The following is an 18,987-nucleotide window of genomic DNA, read 5'->3' as shown; positions in this document are numbered from 1 at the left end:
ACGCTTCTCGCGTGTTAGTATTTAGTGATTACTTTTCTCGATCGTCTGAGGCGTTTTCCATACGTTCTGGAACTGATCGAGAAATTTACGGATAGAAAAAACGTGAAATCATACTTTTGTCGGTTGTGTCCGAGTTCCAATGCGACAAGGAAAAGTTAGTTTCAGTGTTGTGAGGGATGGAAACAAGGAGTGGACGAGCAGAAAAGGATAGGCATGACATGAAAGGAAGAGTCGGAGAGTTGTCTATTTCCTTTTTCTCTCTAATCTATTCCTAGAGGTCGGTTGGATCTTCCACATTTCTCCTATTCTATAGTGTTCTCTCTAGATGGAGTCTTCGTCGTCGTAAAATAGCCTATTACTAATTTCGCTTGAGTTTTGGTGGAACCACTGCCTGATTGTGCGAATAGTGACGATTACGGTCTATGTAGGTTCTCCGGCGTTCAGGGAGGATTTCAGCTACGCTTCTCGCGTGGTAGTATTTAGTGAATTACTTTTGTCGGTCGTTTGAGGCGTTTTCCATACGCTCTGGAACTGATCGAGAAATTTACGTAAAGAAAAAACGTGAAATCATACTTCTGTCGGTTTTGTCCGAGTTCCAATGCGACAAGGAAAAGTTAGTTTGAGTGTCGAGGGACGGAAACAAGGAGTGGACGAGCAGAAAAGGATAGGCATGACATGAAAGGAAGAGTCGGAGAGTTGTCTATTTCCTCTTTCTCTCTAATCTATTCCTAGAGATCGGTTCGATCTTCCACATTTCTCCTATTCTATAATGTCCTCTCTAAATCAAGTCCTCGTCGTAGAATAGCCTATTGCGACTCATTTCGCTTTAGATTTGGTGGAACCACTGCCTGATGGTTCGAATAGTGACGACTACGGTCTCTGTAGGTTCTACGGCGTTCAGTGAGGATTCAGGTACGCTTCTTGCGTGTTAGTATTTAGTAATCACTTTTCTCAATCGTTTGAGGTGTCTTGCATGCGTTCTTGATCTGTTCGAGAAATTTACGAAAAAAAAAATCGTGAAATCATACATTTGTCGGTTGTCTGAGTTCCGCGAAAAGGAAAAGTTAGTTTCAGTGTTGTGAGGGATGGAAACAAGTACTGGATGAGAAGAAAAGGATTGGTATGGCATGAAAGGATGAGTGGGAGGGCAAGTCTAAGCACACATTTTTGGAGGTTCAAGTAAAAGTAGGAGTTAAGCCTCTCCAGACCTTAAAACTTTGCTGTTTGTTTGGCCTTTTGCAATGCCATGAAATCTGGCTATCTGAGCAGGAGAATCTTCACTGCTTCCGTCACTTCTGTTCACAGCCTTCCCGCTGTCATCACTTTTATTTTTCTTTCTTTTTTTTCTTAAAATTTATATTTCAGTTAACAAGAATTTTAGCCTTACATGCATTTGCATCCATAGAAAGTAACGAATGAATGGTGCAGTCATTGGAGGAAAGTTGTATACTATCCTTTTGTAGGTTTTGATTTTTCTAATTATTTTCGTTGCCTATCGGATTCCTTATTTCTTTACACTTGAATTTTTAAATAAAAGATTTAATAAATCTTTCGTTGATGATTGAATAAAGATAAACAAGGCTTTGGTCGTTAAATTTATCACTTCATACTTTGCATGTGTGATCATATGAATTCCCATATGAATTCCTTTGGTCGTTGAATTTATCACTTCATACTTAGCATGTGTGATCATATGAATTCGAATTCTTGTTTTTGACAAGCTATTTTTCTTTGATTTTTTTCCATGAAATATTGATTTTTTTTTTACTCCGAAAAACAGTTTTAATAAGTATGATTAATTAATGAAACATATGATGAATTCATGCGTGATCGTATGACTATCGACACTTTTATATAAATTCAATTGGCTACTATCGGTTACAATTTTTTTAGAAAAATTATTTTTAGTCAGGGAACTTTTAACAATTTAAATGCAAATTTTAACTACTTCGGGGGTTAATTTGTGTTTGACAAGCCAAAAGATCTATGCCAAGGAATTTGAAATCAGAATAAAAAATTTCTCTCGTATTCGGTAGAAAACAAAATCCTCTACATTAACTGACTTTGACTTCCGAACCTCTAATCCTGGACTCGTCCTCGTCGGTCATGTTCTTTTTTTTCTTTTTTCTTTTTTTTCTCATTATTGTTTTCGTACTTAATATTTTGGCTGAATGCACATTATGATACACTTTGTTACTCAAGTCAATTTACTCAACCGTTTATAATTCTATAATTTATCAACCTTGAGGTACAGATCATTCGTAAACAAAAACTAAATATATGCCGACATAAAACTACTCCGACCCAATGTTTAGGTAAATTAATTTTTATACACGGCCATTTTGTGTACAAATTAGTTTGAAGAGGTAAGAAACCAAATAAGCTAAAACCCAACATTTTTTTTCATTAATAATTTATTTTACAATATTTCAAAATAAAATATGATTTCAAGTAATAGTCATGGATACATGAGAATTGATTTTTATCTGTTTTAAGTTGAAAACATGATAAATAACCAGATTTAAATGGTATGGTTGGATGCCTCTTTTAATATGAAAGGTCAAATGCAGAAGACAGATTTTCAAAAATAATGCTTGTAACAGAATTTTTTTAAAAATAGTTTTAGCACCCTTGTTACCATTTCAGGTAATCAGTCTGTGTCCACAGAAAAGGAGATTCAGGGGTTGTTATAAAACAAAGAAATAAAATATATTTTGAAAATACTAATCAATAAAAATAAAGATTTGGGTGAAAAAAAAAAAAAAACTAGATGTTAATTACTTTTATATCCACGATCGGCTATATAAATAAAATAAAAGTAAATTCCCTTTATGCCTTCCATTGCGTACTTTTATATAATATAATTTTTGAGAAATAACTGGATATCTAATTAAAACATTCAAAATTAAAAAGAAAGTAATTGGGGTATTCAAAAGGAGATGGATGCTTAATTTTTAGTTTCAAGTAATTTGAAACTCTAAATAAGAGTTACTGGGTGGAGAAGTGCAAAATAAGAGGGAAGCATATTTCTGATCCTAAGACTGAGAAATTTTCCTACTTATTAAGCAAATAAATAATAAAAAAAAGTCGAATTCCCTCACCTATGTTTCCATACTTGAAACACTGATGCCCGTGAGCTCGATTTGCGCCACTGCCGTGTTGATCGCGTCAATTACATCCATTTTCCCCCGTGTCAGAGCTTCATCCATGGGAGTTTTCTCATGGCTATACACAAATATAATGTTTAAAATTTTACATAATGTTTTTATTAAATCTGTCATCTAGTTATAAAATATAACATACCTGTTCAATAGGCTAACATTTGCTCCTGACAAGATCAACTTCTTAACCACCTAAAGGAATGAGTGAACAAGATGAGAAATATAATTTTTGCGATAAAATTAAGTTAAATGACAAGTTTAGTCTAAAAACTATAATAAGTGTCTAATAAGTTTCTAAATTTTCTAAATTTTCTATTTCAAATCCAACTTATCAAATAAAACTTTTACTTATCCAAAATTATGACCCAATGAATTAGAAGTTTAAAAATTCTTTTAATAAAACAAAAATCAATTTTATGGTTAGTAGGTTTGAAAATTCAGAAAATGTTGAGTAAACAAACAATCTATCAACTACAAAATTGAAAGTTTTAATGTTTTAGTGTTCTATTTGATACGTTTAAAGTTCTTGAACTTATCCTTGAAGTTCGGAGATATATAAGATATGAAAAATCAGAAACTAAACCTAGAAATTAGCTATAGAATTTAGAGCATTACCTCAATATGCCCATTCAGACATGCCCAATGAAGTGGTGTATTCTTCTCCGCATTCAAAGCATTCACATCCTGCTCACACTCGAAGAAGTTAGAAATAAGATTGGAGGGTCAAGATTGCATGGGTAAAATTCGCTGAATCCAATCACAGGATTTAAAATGATAAGTTACAATTGCCATTTTCATCAACAGAAGATTAAAATAAATTGGGAAGATACAGAGTAAGGCAAGTCGGTGACAAACATACAAGTGAACAAACTGAATTGAACTGTATCCAGTATAAAACACTACAACAGAATATATTTAATGGGACTAGAGTCGTTGGAGAAATAACCAAGTTCAAATCAATCAGACAAAAGGAATTGTAGCGGTCCAAATTTATTAACTAAATAGTTCAACAGCCAGAATGACGACAAGAATGATGATGATACGGTAATATAATCATCATTATGGATAACACAGATGCATGGAAAACTGATGCAAGGAGCTGTTTCTTGAGAAAGGCTAACCCCTCTGTCCACTATTAGTCAGTGGAGAAAAATAGATAACCCAAGCAGCAGGTAAAATTACAAGTAGATATCTTACCACTCCCTTACTTATGAGAAACTCCACTATCGAAAGATGTCCATTGGCAGCAGCCATGTGTAGAGCTACAATCAAATAACAGAGATTACAATGAAAGAGCTGACTTGATAGCATTCTCAATGACTCCATACTCATCGAATGGTCTAGAAATTAGCAAAATATTCTTACACCCAAAACAAAATCAATGAAGTTCACATCTGAGAACCTCGACTAACTAAAAAATTGTTGTTTGTAAATTGAATTACAAAATATACCAGGACTGAAAGTATGAGTATGTTCAATAGAGTAAAAGTCCCCATTCAATAGCCATCTTGTTTATGATTTTTTCTGTTTTAAAATATTGCTTGTTCCTTAAACGCTTTTGATTAGGCGTTTCACATTTCTTAAAAACACTCTTCAATTGTAAGCCAAAATTAAAAAAACAAAATCCAAAATGTAAGAACTACATTCTTTATTTTTTATTTTTTATTTTTTTTAGTTTCAAAATATTGGCTTCATATTTTAGAACGTTTCCAAAAATAGGTAACAAAACAAGAAAGCTATAAAAGAAAATAGTGTTTATGAGCTTAGTTTTCAAAAACAAAATGTTTATCAATTCAGCTTAAGTGTTTCGTAATAGGAACAAAAGCTTTAATTGAAATGTTGGAATAGCTGAGGGAACATAAGTCGTAGACTAAACTTGTTAAATCATCAAGCAACCTTTTTGGTTAACGAGTGATTTAACAAGGATATCAAAGTTTTCAACAAACCACTTCAACACTTCCCTCACTTATGGGATTGAAAATATGACATCATAGGGTTCGAACATAGGGCCTCATGCTCTAACTCCTACTCTGATACCATTTTGAATCACCAATCAATCATCTCATAAGCTTAGGCATTTTGTTTAATGGCGATTTAACAAAAACTCATAAAATAATTGGATTTCTATATCAAGCTATTGTGATGCACATAAATAAATTAAAAAAGCGTATTGTCAAATATTGAAGAAAAATACCAGTTCGGCCCTCGGAATCCTTGGAATCGAGGTGAACACCAGCAGAAGCAAGACTTACTACATCATCGACATCATTGTATCTCGCAGCCTGTCAAGTGACATCACAAAATCCAAGTCCTTCATTACTGGACCCTTAAATAACAAATATATAGATCAGTTTCTCAAATATGATGTACAAAGTTTCCAAAATCATTGCATAGGTGATCAATTTGCTAATCCACTGTATTCCTGTTGTTCGTCGTTTCCTTGGTCAAAATGCGAACCAAAATGCTCTCCATGACGTTCTATGACCTTATGATGACTTAAAATTGTAGAAACATAGCTTCTACCACGACACTTAACGCGGCAGAGTAGTGTTCATTTTAGATTCCTTATCATCGAATAGGAAACATCATTTTAGATTCCTTAGCATCGAATAGGAAACATCCGCATTTTCTAGAAATTTGCTTGTTATAATTCAAACCAAAAGCTTCAATGAACCGCAGATATTGTGTAAATTCCGAAAAATATAGAGAAGAATAACAGTCACATACGAATTTTTCATTTATGCTTTCTCGAGAATTGGTTGAGGACAAGTACTGAGCGACTTTTATTGCTATTTAAACATGTGGTATAAAAGATTGAAGGTTCACTGAACTTAAACGCGAATTCGTTTAAATGCACCAAGGAAAACTATATGAAAGATTGATAAGAAGATAAAGAGATATGAAAGGAAAACTATACGGAAGGAAAAGTGAACAAACCAGAAATAAATGATTTAATAAAGAAAGAGGATGAAGATTTTACATCAACCAGAGCTTCGATGTCATCCGTAGTCGTTCCCACGGTACTCTGCTCTTCCAATCGATTCTCTTCCACTACCATCGTGCTGCTGCTGAAGTCTCCAACGTGAGAATCCTTGACAATCTGGACTGTAACTCTTCCTGACGATCGCCTAATCAGTCTAACACTGTAAAGAGAAAGTGAACCAGAGAACACGCAGAAACCCTAAATCGGCGATTCTAGGAGAAGAGAGCGAAGCACCCACTGGTTGCAGCGTCAGAGCAAAGCGAGAGCTTGAGGCGTAATTCCCGCGTTACTGCCGCCTTTTAAGTTATATAGTTTTACCGGGTCACCCGACTCGATAGCCAACCCGAATGTCGGGCAGGCCGAACGTAACTATTTCATGGGCCCAATAAACTAATGGTATGGGCCGCTTATGGGAAAATATTAGGTCAGATCTTTCAGGGAAGAAAAAATATATAATTATCGAGAGATAAAATATTCTTTTGGGGCTAAGTATATGCATTGACAAAAAAAAAAAGATAAAATTATGTTTCTTGTCCCTCAATTTTTTAAAATAAATTTAATCGGTCCCTACTCCGTTTGCTATATTGTTTAGATATTTTTTCTATTTAAAATATAGAACATTTAAATTAAAAAAGTAACGATATTTCCTCTATCTTCTCTAATTCACTAATTAATCTTGATTAAGCGTTTGATTTATAGTGAGTGGTTTAACATGATATCTAAGTTTTGAACAGTTCACTTCAACAAGTGAAAATCAATATAAATTAGAAAGGAAATGACACTATAGAGTTTGAACATAAAAAAAATATATGTATATATTGTCAAAATGAATCGATTGTAAATCACCAACAAATAAAATAATTGGATTTCCAAATGAATCGATTGTAATGCACATAAAAAATATATGTATATATTGTCAAATATGGAAGGTAAGAAATACCAGTTCGGCCACCGGAATTCCTTGGTATCGAGACGAACACCAGCAGAAGCAAGGCGTGTTACATCATCTACATCATTGTATCTAGCAGCCTGTCAAGTGACATTACAACATTTAAGTCCTTCATTACTGGACCCTTAAAAATCACCAATATCTTGATCAATTTCACAAGTATGATGTACTACTTTCCTAAAATTATTTCATAGGCGAACAATTTGGAAATCCGGTGTTTTCGGAATTCAAGTTGTTCATACATTTCCTAGGTTACCATAGGAACGAAAATGCTATTCATAACGTTATATGACCTTACGATGACTTGAAATTGTAGAAACAATGCTTCTACCACTATACTAAACTCGGCAGATCAGTATTTGTTTTAGATTCCCTACCATCGCATAAGAAACATTCACATTTTCAAGAAATTTGCTAGTTGTAATTCAGACCAAAAGCTTCATTGAACCGCAGATATTGTGTGTGAATTCTGAGAAATATTGAAAAGGATAACAGCCACATAGGAATCTTTCACTTGTGAGTTTCTCGAGAATTGTTCGAGTCCAATTACTAAGCGACTTTTATTGCCATTCAAGAATGTGGTATAAAAAATCCATGGTTCACTGAAGTTCAACGCGAATTCGTTTAAACGCACCACGTAAAACTCTATGAAAGATTGATAAGAAGATAAAAAGATATTCTGCAATGGAAGGAAGAGAGAACAAACCAGAAATAGAGGATTTGATACGGAAAGAGATTGAAGATTTTAAATCAACGAGAGCCTCGATGTCATTCATCGTTGTTTCCACGGTGCTCTGCTCTTCCGATCGATTCTCTTCCACCACCACCATCGTGCTGCCGCTGAAGTCTCCAACGCGAAGAATCCTTCGCAATCTGGAATGTAACTCTCTCTGACGATCTCCTAATCAGTTTAACACAGTAAAGGGAGAGTGAACCATAGAACACGCAGAAACCCTAAATCAGATATTCTAGGAGAAGAGAATGAGCAGCTACTGGTTACAGCGTCAGAGAGAAGCTAATAGCTTGAGGCGCAAATTCCCGCCTTATTGCCGCCTTGCAAGTTCTATAGTTTGTATCGGATCATCCGACTCGATAACCGACCCGAATGTCGGGCACGCCGAAGGCGGCAACTATTTCATGGGCTCAATTTTATTGGGCCGTAAGCTAATGGCCTGGGCCGCCTTTTACGTCGGGATTTACCGCGAGAAATAAAATATTTTTTGGGCTAAACATATGCAAATAATAATAATAATAAATAAAACCCATAAAAAATGAGAAGTTTGAATTTTTTTATTCTTTCCGCGTTAAACTTAAAAAGAAATAATTTTTAAAATTTTTAAGAATATTTCCCTTTATAAACGTGAGATATGAATTATTTTACTTTTTTGATAATTGACATGTATTTATTGAAAATTCAATTCTAGCTGTTATATTCAAAATATAAAAAAAAAAAAAAATGTTTTATTAAAGGGAAAAATTATATTCACCGAATGGATGGGAAAACCCCAATGTCGGTTGAAGCTAAATTACGTAAAAAGGTTTAGAATAAAACAATGGAAGTAATTTGGGTCAAAAGAAATCAAATTTGACTATGAACATATAACCCTGAACTTAATATAAAAGAGGCTTCATCTTCACAAGTTCTCAAAATTTTCACCAAGAACTCTTTGGATCTCGAGTAGATAATATTTTCGAGCATCTGTTATTTTCTCTTCTGGTTCGGAATAATTATCAGCATCGCCTTTCTTTTCAAAGTTTTGATTTGTGCTGAAGAACTGTTCGCGTCCTGTGTAATCTAAAGCGAGAAAGATCGGAGGAGAAACCCTCGCGTACTCGCTATGACTTCTTCCGGAATCTCTCTCAAAAGCGCCGAATTGTCAGATGCCGTTCAAGACCTGAAAGTTTGCGATCAGGTTTTATTCTTTCTCTTCATTTCGAAGTTGATATACTTTCACGAACTTTCTTTATCGTAGAAAATCAGCTGCGTAAAACTTGGCGTGGGAATGGTTGTCTCCGATTTGTGTTGAGAGTTTTAATTAGAAGATTTGTGTTGATTTAGTCTTGTTGTCATTCATTTTCAAGATTTGCTTTTCTGGGGGGCTAATTGAAGTCTGAGATCGTCGGTTCAGTCTTGTTTTCTTTCATTGTCTAGATTACGCACATCGGGAGGCTTGTTTTCTGCGTTTATCATCTAGGAAGAATATGGTTAAAACGAATTGAATTCATGTTTGTACGATAAGAAGCAGAAGCAATTGTTTATGTTTATCCGACTGCCAGTTTGAATTGCTTCGTCTCCCCCTTGCGAATTTGGTCGATCTCCGGCGCATGCTTATTTATTTTATGAAAACCTTCCCCTGTTGCAGTCAGAGTTGCATATCTATGATTTTGTTGGTCTTTTTTCAATTATTTGCGCATACATACTTCGAGGATTGCTAACTTGCTGTACTTGCACGTTCAGGTGGAAATGTGGAAGAAGTTAGAAATCCAAGGGACGGGGCATGGGAGCCATGATGGCGCCTGTGCAATTTGTTTAAATAAAATATCCCTGCCAGAAACTGCTTTAGTTAGAGGTTGCGAACACGCCTATTGGTTAGTTCTAATTGATTAATCGTTTGTCTACTAATTAATGTTTTTTATGGAATGACTTTCACCTGCTTCAATACATTAGGTAATTGTTGATCTGTTTCTTTCCAGTATTTGTATGGGAATCCTTTTTGCAGTCAAATGTTGAAGTTCTATAGATGGTGTAATTCTAATGCCTGCTTTTATCATTTATATTTCATTTTGTTGCGACTATATGCTTGTAATGGAGATGGAGTGTAAAGTTCTTGCGAACATATATTCCTGGGACTCTGCTAAACTTTGTGGGAGAAAATTCAATGTATCCATATTGTCTTTTGTGCAATGTTTCTAATATTACTCGAGGTTGTTCGGATTTAATTGAAGAGGTATGCTGTTCTAGGCTTATAACCAAAGCATCTTGGAGTTAGGAAATTGTATGGTACTGAGCCTAATGGTTAATCTATAGTTTGATGTTCTTTGAAAGTTATGTCAGAAACTAGCAGAAGTCATTGTATAGAAGTTAAAATGCTTGCTTGTTTGGACTTGGATAGAAGTTTGTTGTTCTTTGAAGCATTAGAAATTTTGTCCTTGTGTTGTTTGTGGAATGAAGGTGACCTTTTATAGCTGTGCATATGGGCGTTGTCTTATTTTGTTTCATCTTTCTTTAACTTTCATGAAGTACGACTTGCATCCTTCGATGGGCTTCATACACTCAAAAACCCACCTGTCCGCAATGTAAACATCCATTCGAGTTCCTGATTGTGCATCGATCTCTTGACGGGAGGTATGTCCATTCATCGTTCTATGGACCTTTGATAGTTTAGAGTTTGAACTCTAGGTGGCCTGGTATCCTTTTTAAGTTACTGTTCTTACTATATATTGCTTGTGCATTGTTTAGCATCCATGACTATATGTTTGAGGAGAGCGTATGCCTACTTCTGAGAGCTTCGTGGTATGAGCCACTGATCGTTAAAGATCGGGAGGAAACCTATGATGATCCTGAGGAGTACTATCCTTACGAGGATCAGGACGAAGAGCTTGAGGAAGCTTACCTGGGTGCTTCGCCAAGTCTCCGAATCGGCAATCGGAGGTGGGGAGACAATGGATACGTGAGGGCAGGTCGACAAGAAGCCCGACCAGTTTTAAGGCCAGAGTTTTCTGGAGCTAGCTCATCACGGGAGCCTACGACAAAAGATGCTTCCAAGGATAAAACAGGTCGACGAGCTAAAAGGGCATTGAAACGGGAAGCTGCTGATAAAGCTGCAGCAGCTAAGCATCAAGAACATTTAGCTAGGTTTGGCCTGAATTAACTTAATGTCGAGCTCCTGTATAGAAATAAGCCCTGCGCTTGACCGTGTGTACAGTTTCTAAGGTTCATTTTAGTTTGCTGGGCGATGTGCCTTACCAGATGCTGGGAGCTCCAAAGAAATCTAAGATGGAGATCATAAATACCTACGAGGTGTACCATTGAATTCTTTATATTATAAACATTGGCTCTCAAAAGTAATCATAAAAGTATTAAGACTTTATCAATCTCTTATTTTTTTTTAGTTGGGAGTGAGTTCCACCTTGTTAATTTAAGTGAGGAATACTATTTCCATTAGTACGAGGTCAGGAATACTATTTCCATTAGTACGAGGTCGGGGAAGTCCAAAGCAAAGCCATGAGAGCTTATGTCCAAAGTGGACAATATCAAACCATTGTGGAGATATGTGATTCCTGTCCAATATCATACCATTGTGGAGATATGTGATTCCTAACCGGGTATCAGAGTCATGCCCTAAACTTAACTATATCAATAAAATTCTCAAATATCAAACAAAGAATTGCTGACAGGTATCTTTCTCCATGTCAATAGAATTCCTCAAATATCAAACAAAGAATTGCTGATAGGGTATCTTTTAGTGTTTGCTTTTCCGTATGAAATTTTAGTGTTTGCTTTTCCGTATGAAATTAAGTGGAAGAAGTTTGTCTATTAACAATTTGGCTAAATTTGTCCTCATTTTATCAAACTTGTTTGAATTAAATTCATCCACCCAACATTCATTAAATGGATAGTTTTTAGATAATTTGCAGAGGATATGAACTATACAAATTATACAAATATATTATTTATTTCTCTCTCAGATATACTTTCATCTGTCACATTTTTCATGAACCTAAAAACGATATATAAAACTGAAAAAACGTTGAGCTTTCGTGCAGATCACTCCGAAAATTGTGTTGGCCTTACTCGGCCGCAGCAGCCTTCCGGATCCGAACAAGGTTAAAAAAATTTAGGCCAATTTTCCTTTAAATTCAAATAATCCCACAAATAATCCCAAACAAGAATAGTCAAGATACATGTCTGCTCACCAATAAGACCAACTTCTTCATCAACCAAAGATTTTTAAATATCACCTCAAAAATCTCGTCTTGCAATCAACCCTGGTTGGTCCAACTAATAATCCCAAGCTCTCCTTCACTCTCAATGAGCCTTGTAGCCATGAAAATCCCTGCACAAGTTTGAGCTTGAGATCACCAAACAATGGCGGTTTGCTTTCAAAAACGATGCATTACAGACGATTCAACCACCCTCTTCTCAACATCCAACTCGCCGGAGGAAACCACCAGTGTTTCCTCCTCTTCTTCCCACCACCACTCCCCACCGTTACCCACTGCTTCCATTTCCATTAAGAAACTCTCTGTCAGGAATCTCTCATTTTCTGTTCTTCCAAAAAGTTCATTTCCCGACCTGATTCGAAGACCCAAACCCATTAACGTTCTCAGCTCTGTCTCATTTACAGCAAGAAGTTCTCAAGTTCTCGCCATTGTTGGCCCAAGTGGAACCGGCAAATCTTCTCTGCTCAGAATTCTATCAGGGAGAGTGAAAGAGAAGGATTTCAACCCCAAATCGATCTTAATTAACAATCAAACGATGAAAAGTCCTGAGCAATTGAGGAAGTTATGTGGGTTCGTGACACAAGAAGACAATTTGCTTCCTCTTCTGACTGTAAGAGAAACCATGATGTTCATGGCCAAGTTGAGGCTCAGGGAATTGGGTTCAGAAGAGATAGAAGAAAGAGTAGAGAGATTGATGCAGGAGCTTGGATTGGTTCATGTGGCAGACAGTTTTGTAGGAGATGAAGAGAAGAGAGGGGTATCTGGAGGGGAAAGGAAAAGGGTCTCAATTGGAGTTGAAATGATCCATGATCCACCAATTCTTCTCCTTGATGAACCAACTTCAGGCTTAGACAGCACTTCCGCCCTTCAAGTTATTGAGCTTCTCTCTTCAATGGCTACAACTAAACAAAGAACAGTGATTCTTTCAATCCATCAACCAGGCTACAGAATCCTCCAATACATTTCCAAGTTCTTGATTCTATCCCATGGTTTAACAGTTCATTTTGGAAGCCTCAAATCACTGGAAAAGAGGATCGGTGAAATGGGAATTCAAATCCCAATTCAATTGAATGCCCTAGAATTTGCTATGGAAATCATTGATAAACTGAAAGAAGAAGAAGAAGAAGAAGAAGAAGAAACCCAGCTCTCCTCCTCCCCAGATTGGCCAGAAGAAGCCATTGAAAGAGTTCAACAAGATAACAATACCAGCAAACAGATATCATTCTTTTCCACATCAAATTTCCTAGAGATTATGATTCTTTGCTCAAGATTCTGGTTGTTATTATACAGAACAAAGCAGCTATTTCTAGGAAGAACATTGCAAGCCATTGTTGGAGGAATAGGGCTCGGAAGTGTTTACCTGAGAGTGAAAAGAGATGAAGAAGGAGTTGCAGAAAGATTAGGGCTCTTTGCTTTCAGTCTCAGTTTGCTTCTCTCTTCCACAGTTGAATGTCTCCCCATTTTCCTCCAAGAACGAAGGGTTTTAATGAAAGAAGCCTCAAGAGGAGTCTACAGAATCTCCTCTTACATGATAGCCAACACCGTCGTCTTCCTTCCATTTTTGCTCGCCGTCGCCGTTTTCTTCGCCGCTCCAGTCTATTGGCTCGTAGGGCTAAATCCGTCGATCGAGGCCTTCGCCTTCTTCACGTTCGTCGTTTGGCTCATCGTAATGATGGCTAGTTCGTTGGTGCTCTTCCTCAGCGCCATTTCGCCGGATTTCATCACCGGAAACTCCTTGATCTGCACCGTCCTAGGCGGATTCTTCCTCTTCTCTGGCTACTTCATTCCGAAACAGAACATTCCGAGATTTTGGATGTTCATGTACTACATCTCCCTGTATCGGTACCCTTTGGAGGCGATGCTAGTGAATGAATATTGGAATGCTAAATTGGAGTGTTTCTCGTGGATTGATCAAGCGCGGCGACCGGTCTGCGTTCTCACCGGCGACGATGTGCTGAAGAACGCAGGACTTGATGGGGATATTCGTTGGATGAATGTGGGGATTATGATTGGGTTTTTCGTGTTCTATCGATTGCTCTGTTGGATTGTTCTTGCTCGCCGAGCTTCCACAACAACTATATGATTTCTCATCAACTAAAATTATGTTAATCAATAAAATGGTTTCTTTTCTTAAATCACAAACGTAATTCATAATTTTTTTTTATATATTTAATATATATTTATATGCATAATATATTAATAATATTATGATATAAATAGAAGGATTAAATAAGAACACTAATTTAAAAAAAAAATGTCGCATCTCTACTTTATAATTATATTAAATAATATAATTTTTTTGTTCAAAAAATAAAAATAAAAATAATTATGGGTAAGTAAAAGAAAATAAAATAATATTTAAAACTTTACATGAACACTAAAATAAACTAAAAAATTATCACCAATTAGGACACTTCTTTTATTTGTTGATGCTGACTTGTCCATTTAAAGGACCACTCGCTATTGTCTAATTCTTAAAACTTAATAAATGACACTTAATTCTTTATTTTATTTTATTTGCGTGTTTAATGCATGAGGGAAAGTAAAATGGCAATGATACATTAAAAAATAACGAAGACATTAAACTTATATAAAATTCACAAAATTATAAAATTATTGATTTTATTTTTCAAAACATGAAAAATAGATCTTATAATTTTTTTTTATTTTTAAAAAAATCACGTGTATCTTTTTTTAGTTTTAGAAAACCTGGTAAATTTTTATTTTAAATTTTGGGGGAGAATTTAATATATTATATATATAGATGATGTTGAGGGTAAATAATACGTGCAAGAAAAAGATTGAGCATTAAGTATACAGCTAATTCAACCTCTCAATTGAAGTTAAAATAAATAAGATTCGTTGAAAATTATTTTTTTGAAATTCAACCAAGAATTGATAAATGTCATTAAAAAAAATATCACAAGAAAATATGCTTAATTAAAAAAAAAACAAAAACAAAAAACAAATGATTGCATGCAGGTTGCTAATTGATCAAATTTGGGAGAAAAATATCAAATTTTATCATAATTTTATCGATTGCTTTTATTTTATCATTTTTATAATTTTTTTTTTCTTTTTCATTTTAGGAAACCACGTAATTTCTTAGTTTTATTTTTTGTAAGGAAACCTCATAAATTTAGCACCTAATTTATTTGGGGAGTGACTTTAATACATGACCTATATCAGGCTAGGGGAAAAAGAATACGTGTGAAAGGAGATACCATAATTAACGCTTGCCAAACCCTTTTAAACATTTTATTAGTCGTATACATATATCTTTACTAGTTGAACTATATACGTGATATTCTGTCGCATATATGGTCTTGGTAGATGATACTGATCAACTTACATCACCACATACCTATCTTGAACTTCACTATCTCAAAGATATTTAGTCATGAATTATAGTTTACTATATATATCATATTTGGTCTTTTATTACAGACAAATATCTAAATATTTGCCTTCGACTTACCATAGGCATCTTCTCATTTATTGCTCTTTCCATTTATTATTTTTTCCATAATTTATCTGATTATAAATTTAGAAATTTCACACTACTATTCTTTCCATCTCCCCATTTATTGTTCTTTTCATTTATTATTTTTTCCCTAATTTATTTGATTATAAATTTAGAAATTCCACAATTTCTGTGTAATTTATTTGATTATAAATAGAGAAATTTTTCACTATTATTCTTTCCATTTTCTTATAATTTATTTAATTATAAATATAGAACTTTAAGGGTACATTATCAAATTATTCAATTATTGCTGCTCTTAATTCCTTTTATTTACTGACCAATGGTAATAGTGAGAATGGAAGAGAAAGATGGGATCTTACAAAATTAGAATAGGCCTAAACTTTTGAAGGGTACCAAAAGGATATTCCCAAAGTAAAATTATGCAATATTTTTGGGTATAATATGAGAAAAAACAAAGGATTAAAGCCCTTCAAGGTGGGGTGTTAAACCAACCAATGGACAACAAAGTTGATACAAATATACTACAAAAGTAAGGGTTCTTTATTCACCTACACTTTTGTTCAAATGGGAATTTAATTTAAAAAGAAAAAAAGAAAAAAGAAAAAAAGAGTTTTTAAATTGATCCATAAAAGTTTGTCACAATCCAAAATGTGCACCAAAAAGAAGGCCCCATGTATAAGTATTATATTGCGGAGGACACGGTTGGTTACCACATCGATCTCCATAAAGAGCCCTTCCCACAACCTTATTTTTCCTTAATTTTTTAGGGGCTTCGGAGTTTGGCGAAGCCCCCACGTTTGAGCCATTTTCCCACCCGTTTTTGTCTTCTTCGGTCTCTAAAGGGTTGGCGTTGAATTGAAAAACCCTTTTGGACCCAAATTCTATTGCTCTTCTTCTTGTTCAATCTCTTCCTACTTGACTCCTTCTTTTACATCTCCACTCCCTTCTGAATTTCTGGGTTCTTTCGTTTTTTTCTACGTTTACTTCTTATGGTATGAATCAATGCCGTTTCAGTAACGCTGTGGTTTTCGTTTCTTTCATCGTTTCATTTGACTGACTATTTCCATTTTTCTCTGGTTTTGATTTTGTGTTGAGTTTTGACTGTTTCACCCCAAATTTCTGAATTCCAGATCTGGATTTTTCATTTCGTATTTTGTTCTTCTCTGGTGTTGAATTTAGTTGAATGTTTGAGGATTAGCAGATTTTCATTATCCGTTTGACTTTCAGGTGCAGCATTCTGTGAAATGACAAGAAGCTGCTAACGTTTGATGAATCGAAACCAATGATAGGGAGGAAGACATCGCCAGGTTTTCTGGTGCTATTGGCTCTTGGCTTTTTTTTTGCTTCTTATAACTTGCTTACCATGTCTGTACGCTACAAAGCTTCGAAAGGGAGTGAGTTGTTTGATCCAGTTGTTCGAGCACCTGGTGGAACAGACCGGGCAGGGAAAGGTATTCAAAAATTCCATGTTGCTGTCACTGCAACTGCTTCTACTTACAGTCAATGGCAGTGCCGGATCATGTATTATTGGTATAAGAAAGTGAAGGATATGCCTGGATCTGACATGGGCGGCTTCACTCGAGTTCTGCATTCAGGACTTCCAGATAATTTGATGAAGAATATTCCAACTTTTATTGTTGATCCTTTGCCGGAAGGCTTGGATCGGGTGAGGAACATTGTTTTTTTTTTGTCTGCTTGATCTTATGTCCTGTTCTGTTTTGGTGTTTTTGTGTTTGGCTGACCTTAATGAACTGAATTTTAATGAAAAATTCAGGGCTATGTTGTTCTAAACCGACCATGGGCTTTTGTGCAATGGCTGGAGAAAGCAAACATTGAAGAAAAGTAAGATGGTTTCTGAGTTTTTTCTGCTAAAGATTTTCCTTTCCCTTTGATGAAATCTGAGGACTGGTGATTTTTGATTGATGCAGTTATATACTAATGGCAGAACCCGATCATATCTTCGTTCGGCCGTTGCCGAACTTGGCTCACGGGAAGAATCCGGTTGGATTTCCGTTCTTCTACATAAGGCCAACTGACCATGAGAAGATCCTCAGGAAATTCTATCCAGAGGAGAATGGTCCAGTGACCAACATTGACCCCATTGGCAATTCTCCTGTTATCATCGAAAAGGTAAACTTCTGAATTAGAACAACAGCCAAGAAATGAAATTGTACCTTCGATTCAAAGTCGAGTCGAAGTTGCTATAATATATTGAGCTGCTTCTTCAACTTGGGATGATCAATAGTTCTGAATCCACTGACTGAGTTTTCTGTATTAGGGGCTGCTGGAGGAGATTGCACCAACATGGGTGAATGTATCCTTGAGAATGAAAGATGACCCCGTTACTGATAAGACGTTCGGTTGGGTGCTCGAGATGTGAGTTCTTCTGAGATTGTTACTTCGGATCGATGTAACCGGGTTTGATCTTTGTATGACTTTGTTCATGTAGGTATGCTTATGCTGTAGCTTCTGCATTGCACGGTGTTCGGCATACGCTCCGCAAAGATTTCATGCTGCAGGTTTCACCTATTTTGATCCATAAAGTGGTTATATTTTGGAGCCATGAACAGATTATTGACTTCCTGTGCTTAAGTGTTTCAGCCTCCTTGGGACTTAGAAGTTGGTAAGAAGTTCATCATCCACTATACCTATGGATGCGACTACACTATGAAGGTACAAGATTATTCTTTAGTTATCAAAGAATTTCATTACTAATTCTAAGTAGTCTATATCTTAACTCGTCTTCTAATGGCCAGGGAGAGCTGACATATGGTAAGGTCGGGGAATGGCGCTTCGACAAGAGAGCATATATCAAGGGTCCTCCACCAAGAAATCTTTCCTTACCTCCTCCGGGAGTTCCTGAAAGTGTAGTAAGTAATCTGTAACCTAATCTCATCTTCTGCAGAATCTATTTGATGAGATTTGGTTAAATTTTCGAGTTTACAAGTCGATTCTCTCGAGAAAAATTGCGCGAACTTCTGTAAGTTTATGGATGTGTTGCTCTGATTTGGTTTTGCAGGTAAGGCTTGTAAAGCTGGTAAATGAGGCAACTGCAAATATAGCTGGTTGGGGGGACGCATAAACTGGTGTGGTTGATGGGAAGTATACACTGTTAGGAGCAAAAGCTATGGTGGGGTTCTGATCAAAGTCGCCCAAATACAAATCAGTTTGAGAAGAGAGAAAAATATAGAGAGGGGAATTGTAACCTATGAAAAATAAATATATATATATATCTATATTTTTCAACCAAACTTTTGAGATAAACCACGTAATATACCATTAGAGGTTCGAATTCTTCATAAATAAATTGATCAACTTGAACTATTCAGACGGTCAAAGGTTCGAATTCTTCATAAATAATTAAATATTATAAATTTTAAATGAAACTCTTTTCACGAGGTATATATCAAAAAATATTTTAAATCACTCGTTATCTTTTAAAAGAAAAAAACGAATTTCATCC

At 35.5% G+C, this 18,987-nt stretch overlaps 4 protein-coding genes across 8 annotated transcripts; 3 read left to right on the top strand and 1 right to left on the bottom strand.

Annotated features, from left to right (window-relative positions):
• Window positions 1-2,883: 2,883 nt before the first annotated feature.
• Window positions 2,884-8,113, bottom strand: LOC111448432 (ankyrin repeat domain-containing protein 2A). Of its 3 annotated transcripts, XM_023088017.1 has the most exons (7): window positions 6,383-6,891; window positions 6,142-6,304; window positions 5,356-5,443; window positions 4,359-4,423; window positions 3,777-3,845; window positions 3,304-3,353; window positions 2,884-3,225 (listed from the first exon to the last, which is right to left on the bottom strand). In XM_023088017.1, the coding sequence occupies exons 2-7, from the start codon at window positions 6,217-6,219 to the stop codon at window positions 3,102-3,104; spliced, it is 474 nt and encodes a 157-aa protein (XP_022943785.1). In that variant the 5' UTR covers window positions 6,220-6,304; window positions 6,383-6,891; the 3' UTR covers window positions 2,884-3,101. The 3 variants fall into 3 exon arrangements, with proteins under 3 accessions (XP_022943785.1, XP_022943787.1, XP_022943784.1); XM_023088019.1 differs by lacking the exons at window positions 6,142-6,304; window positions 6,383-6,891 and adding an exon at window positions 7,845-8,113 and having other exon boundaries at window positions 5,356-5,445; XM_023088016.1 differs by having other exon boundaries at window positions 6,142-6,891.
• A 623-nt stretch (window positions 8,114-8,736) lies between these two features.
• Window positions 8,737-11,195, top strand: LOC111448431. The gene is made up of 4 exons (XM_023088015.1): window positions 8,737-9,006; window positions 9,552-9,682; window positions 10,335-10,439; window positions 10,554-11,195. The coding sequence occupies exons 1-4, from the start codon at window positions 8,932-8,934 to the stop codon at window positions 10,963-10,965; spliced, it is 723 nt and encodes a 240-aa protein (XP_022943783.1). The 5' UTR covers window positions 8,737-8,931; the 3' UTR covers window positions 10,966-11,195.
• A 972-nt stretch (window positions 11,196-12,167) lies between these two features.
• Window positions 12,168-14,166, top strand: LOC111448430 (ABC transporter G family member 23). Its single transcript, XM_023088014.1, has one exon. It carries the CDS (start codon window positions 12,183-12,185, stop codon window positions 14,118-14,120), a length of 1,938 nt encoding a protein of 645 aa, XP_022943782.1. The 5' UTR covers window positions 12,168-12,182; the 3' UTR covers window positions 14,121-14,166.
• Window positions 14,167-16,246: 2,080 nt separating this feature from the next.
• On the top strand, window positions 16,247-18,699 carry LOC111449099 (hydroxyproline O-arabinosyltransferase 3-like). Of its 3 annotated transcripts, XM_023088960.1 has the most exons (10): window positions 16,247-16,516; window positions 16,758-16,975; window positions 17,066-17,190; window positions 17,299-17,366; window positions 17,453-17,654; window positions 17,803-17,900; window positions 17,974-18,043; window positions 18,126-18,197; window positions 18,281-18,394; window positions 18,544-18,699. In XM_023088960.1, the coding sequence occupies exons 2-10, from the start codon at window positions 16,807-16,809 to the stop codon at window positions 18,604-18,606; spliced, it is 981 nt and encodes a 326-aa protein (XP_022944728.1). In that variant the 5' UTR covers window positions 16,247-16,516; window positions 16,758-16,806; the 3' UTR covers window positions 18,607-18,699. The 3 variants fall into 3 exon arrangements, with proteins under 3 accessions (XP_022944728.1, XP_022944726.1, XP_022944727.1); XM_023088958.1 differs by having other exon boundaries at window positions 16,758-17,190; XM_023088959.1 differs by having other exon boundaries at window positions 16,752-17,190.
• The last annotated feature ends 288 nt before the right edge of the window (window positions 18,700-18,987 follow it).

This window comes from Cucurbita moschata, unplaced genomic scaffold (assembly GCF_002738365.1).
Source record: "Cucurbita moschata cultivar Rifu unplaced genomic scaffold, Cmos_1.0 Cmo_Scf00010, whole genome shotgun sequence".
Taxonomy (NCBI): Eukaryota; Viridiplantae; Streptophyta; class Magnoliopsida; order Cucurbitales; family Cucurbitaceae; genus Cucurbita; species Cucurbita moschata.
The sequence above is the reverse complement of the archived record's forward strand: the minus strand, read 5'-3'. Positions and strand labels throughout refer to the sequence as shown.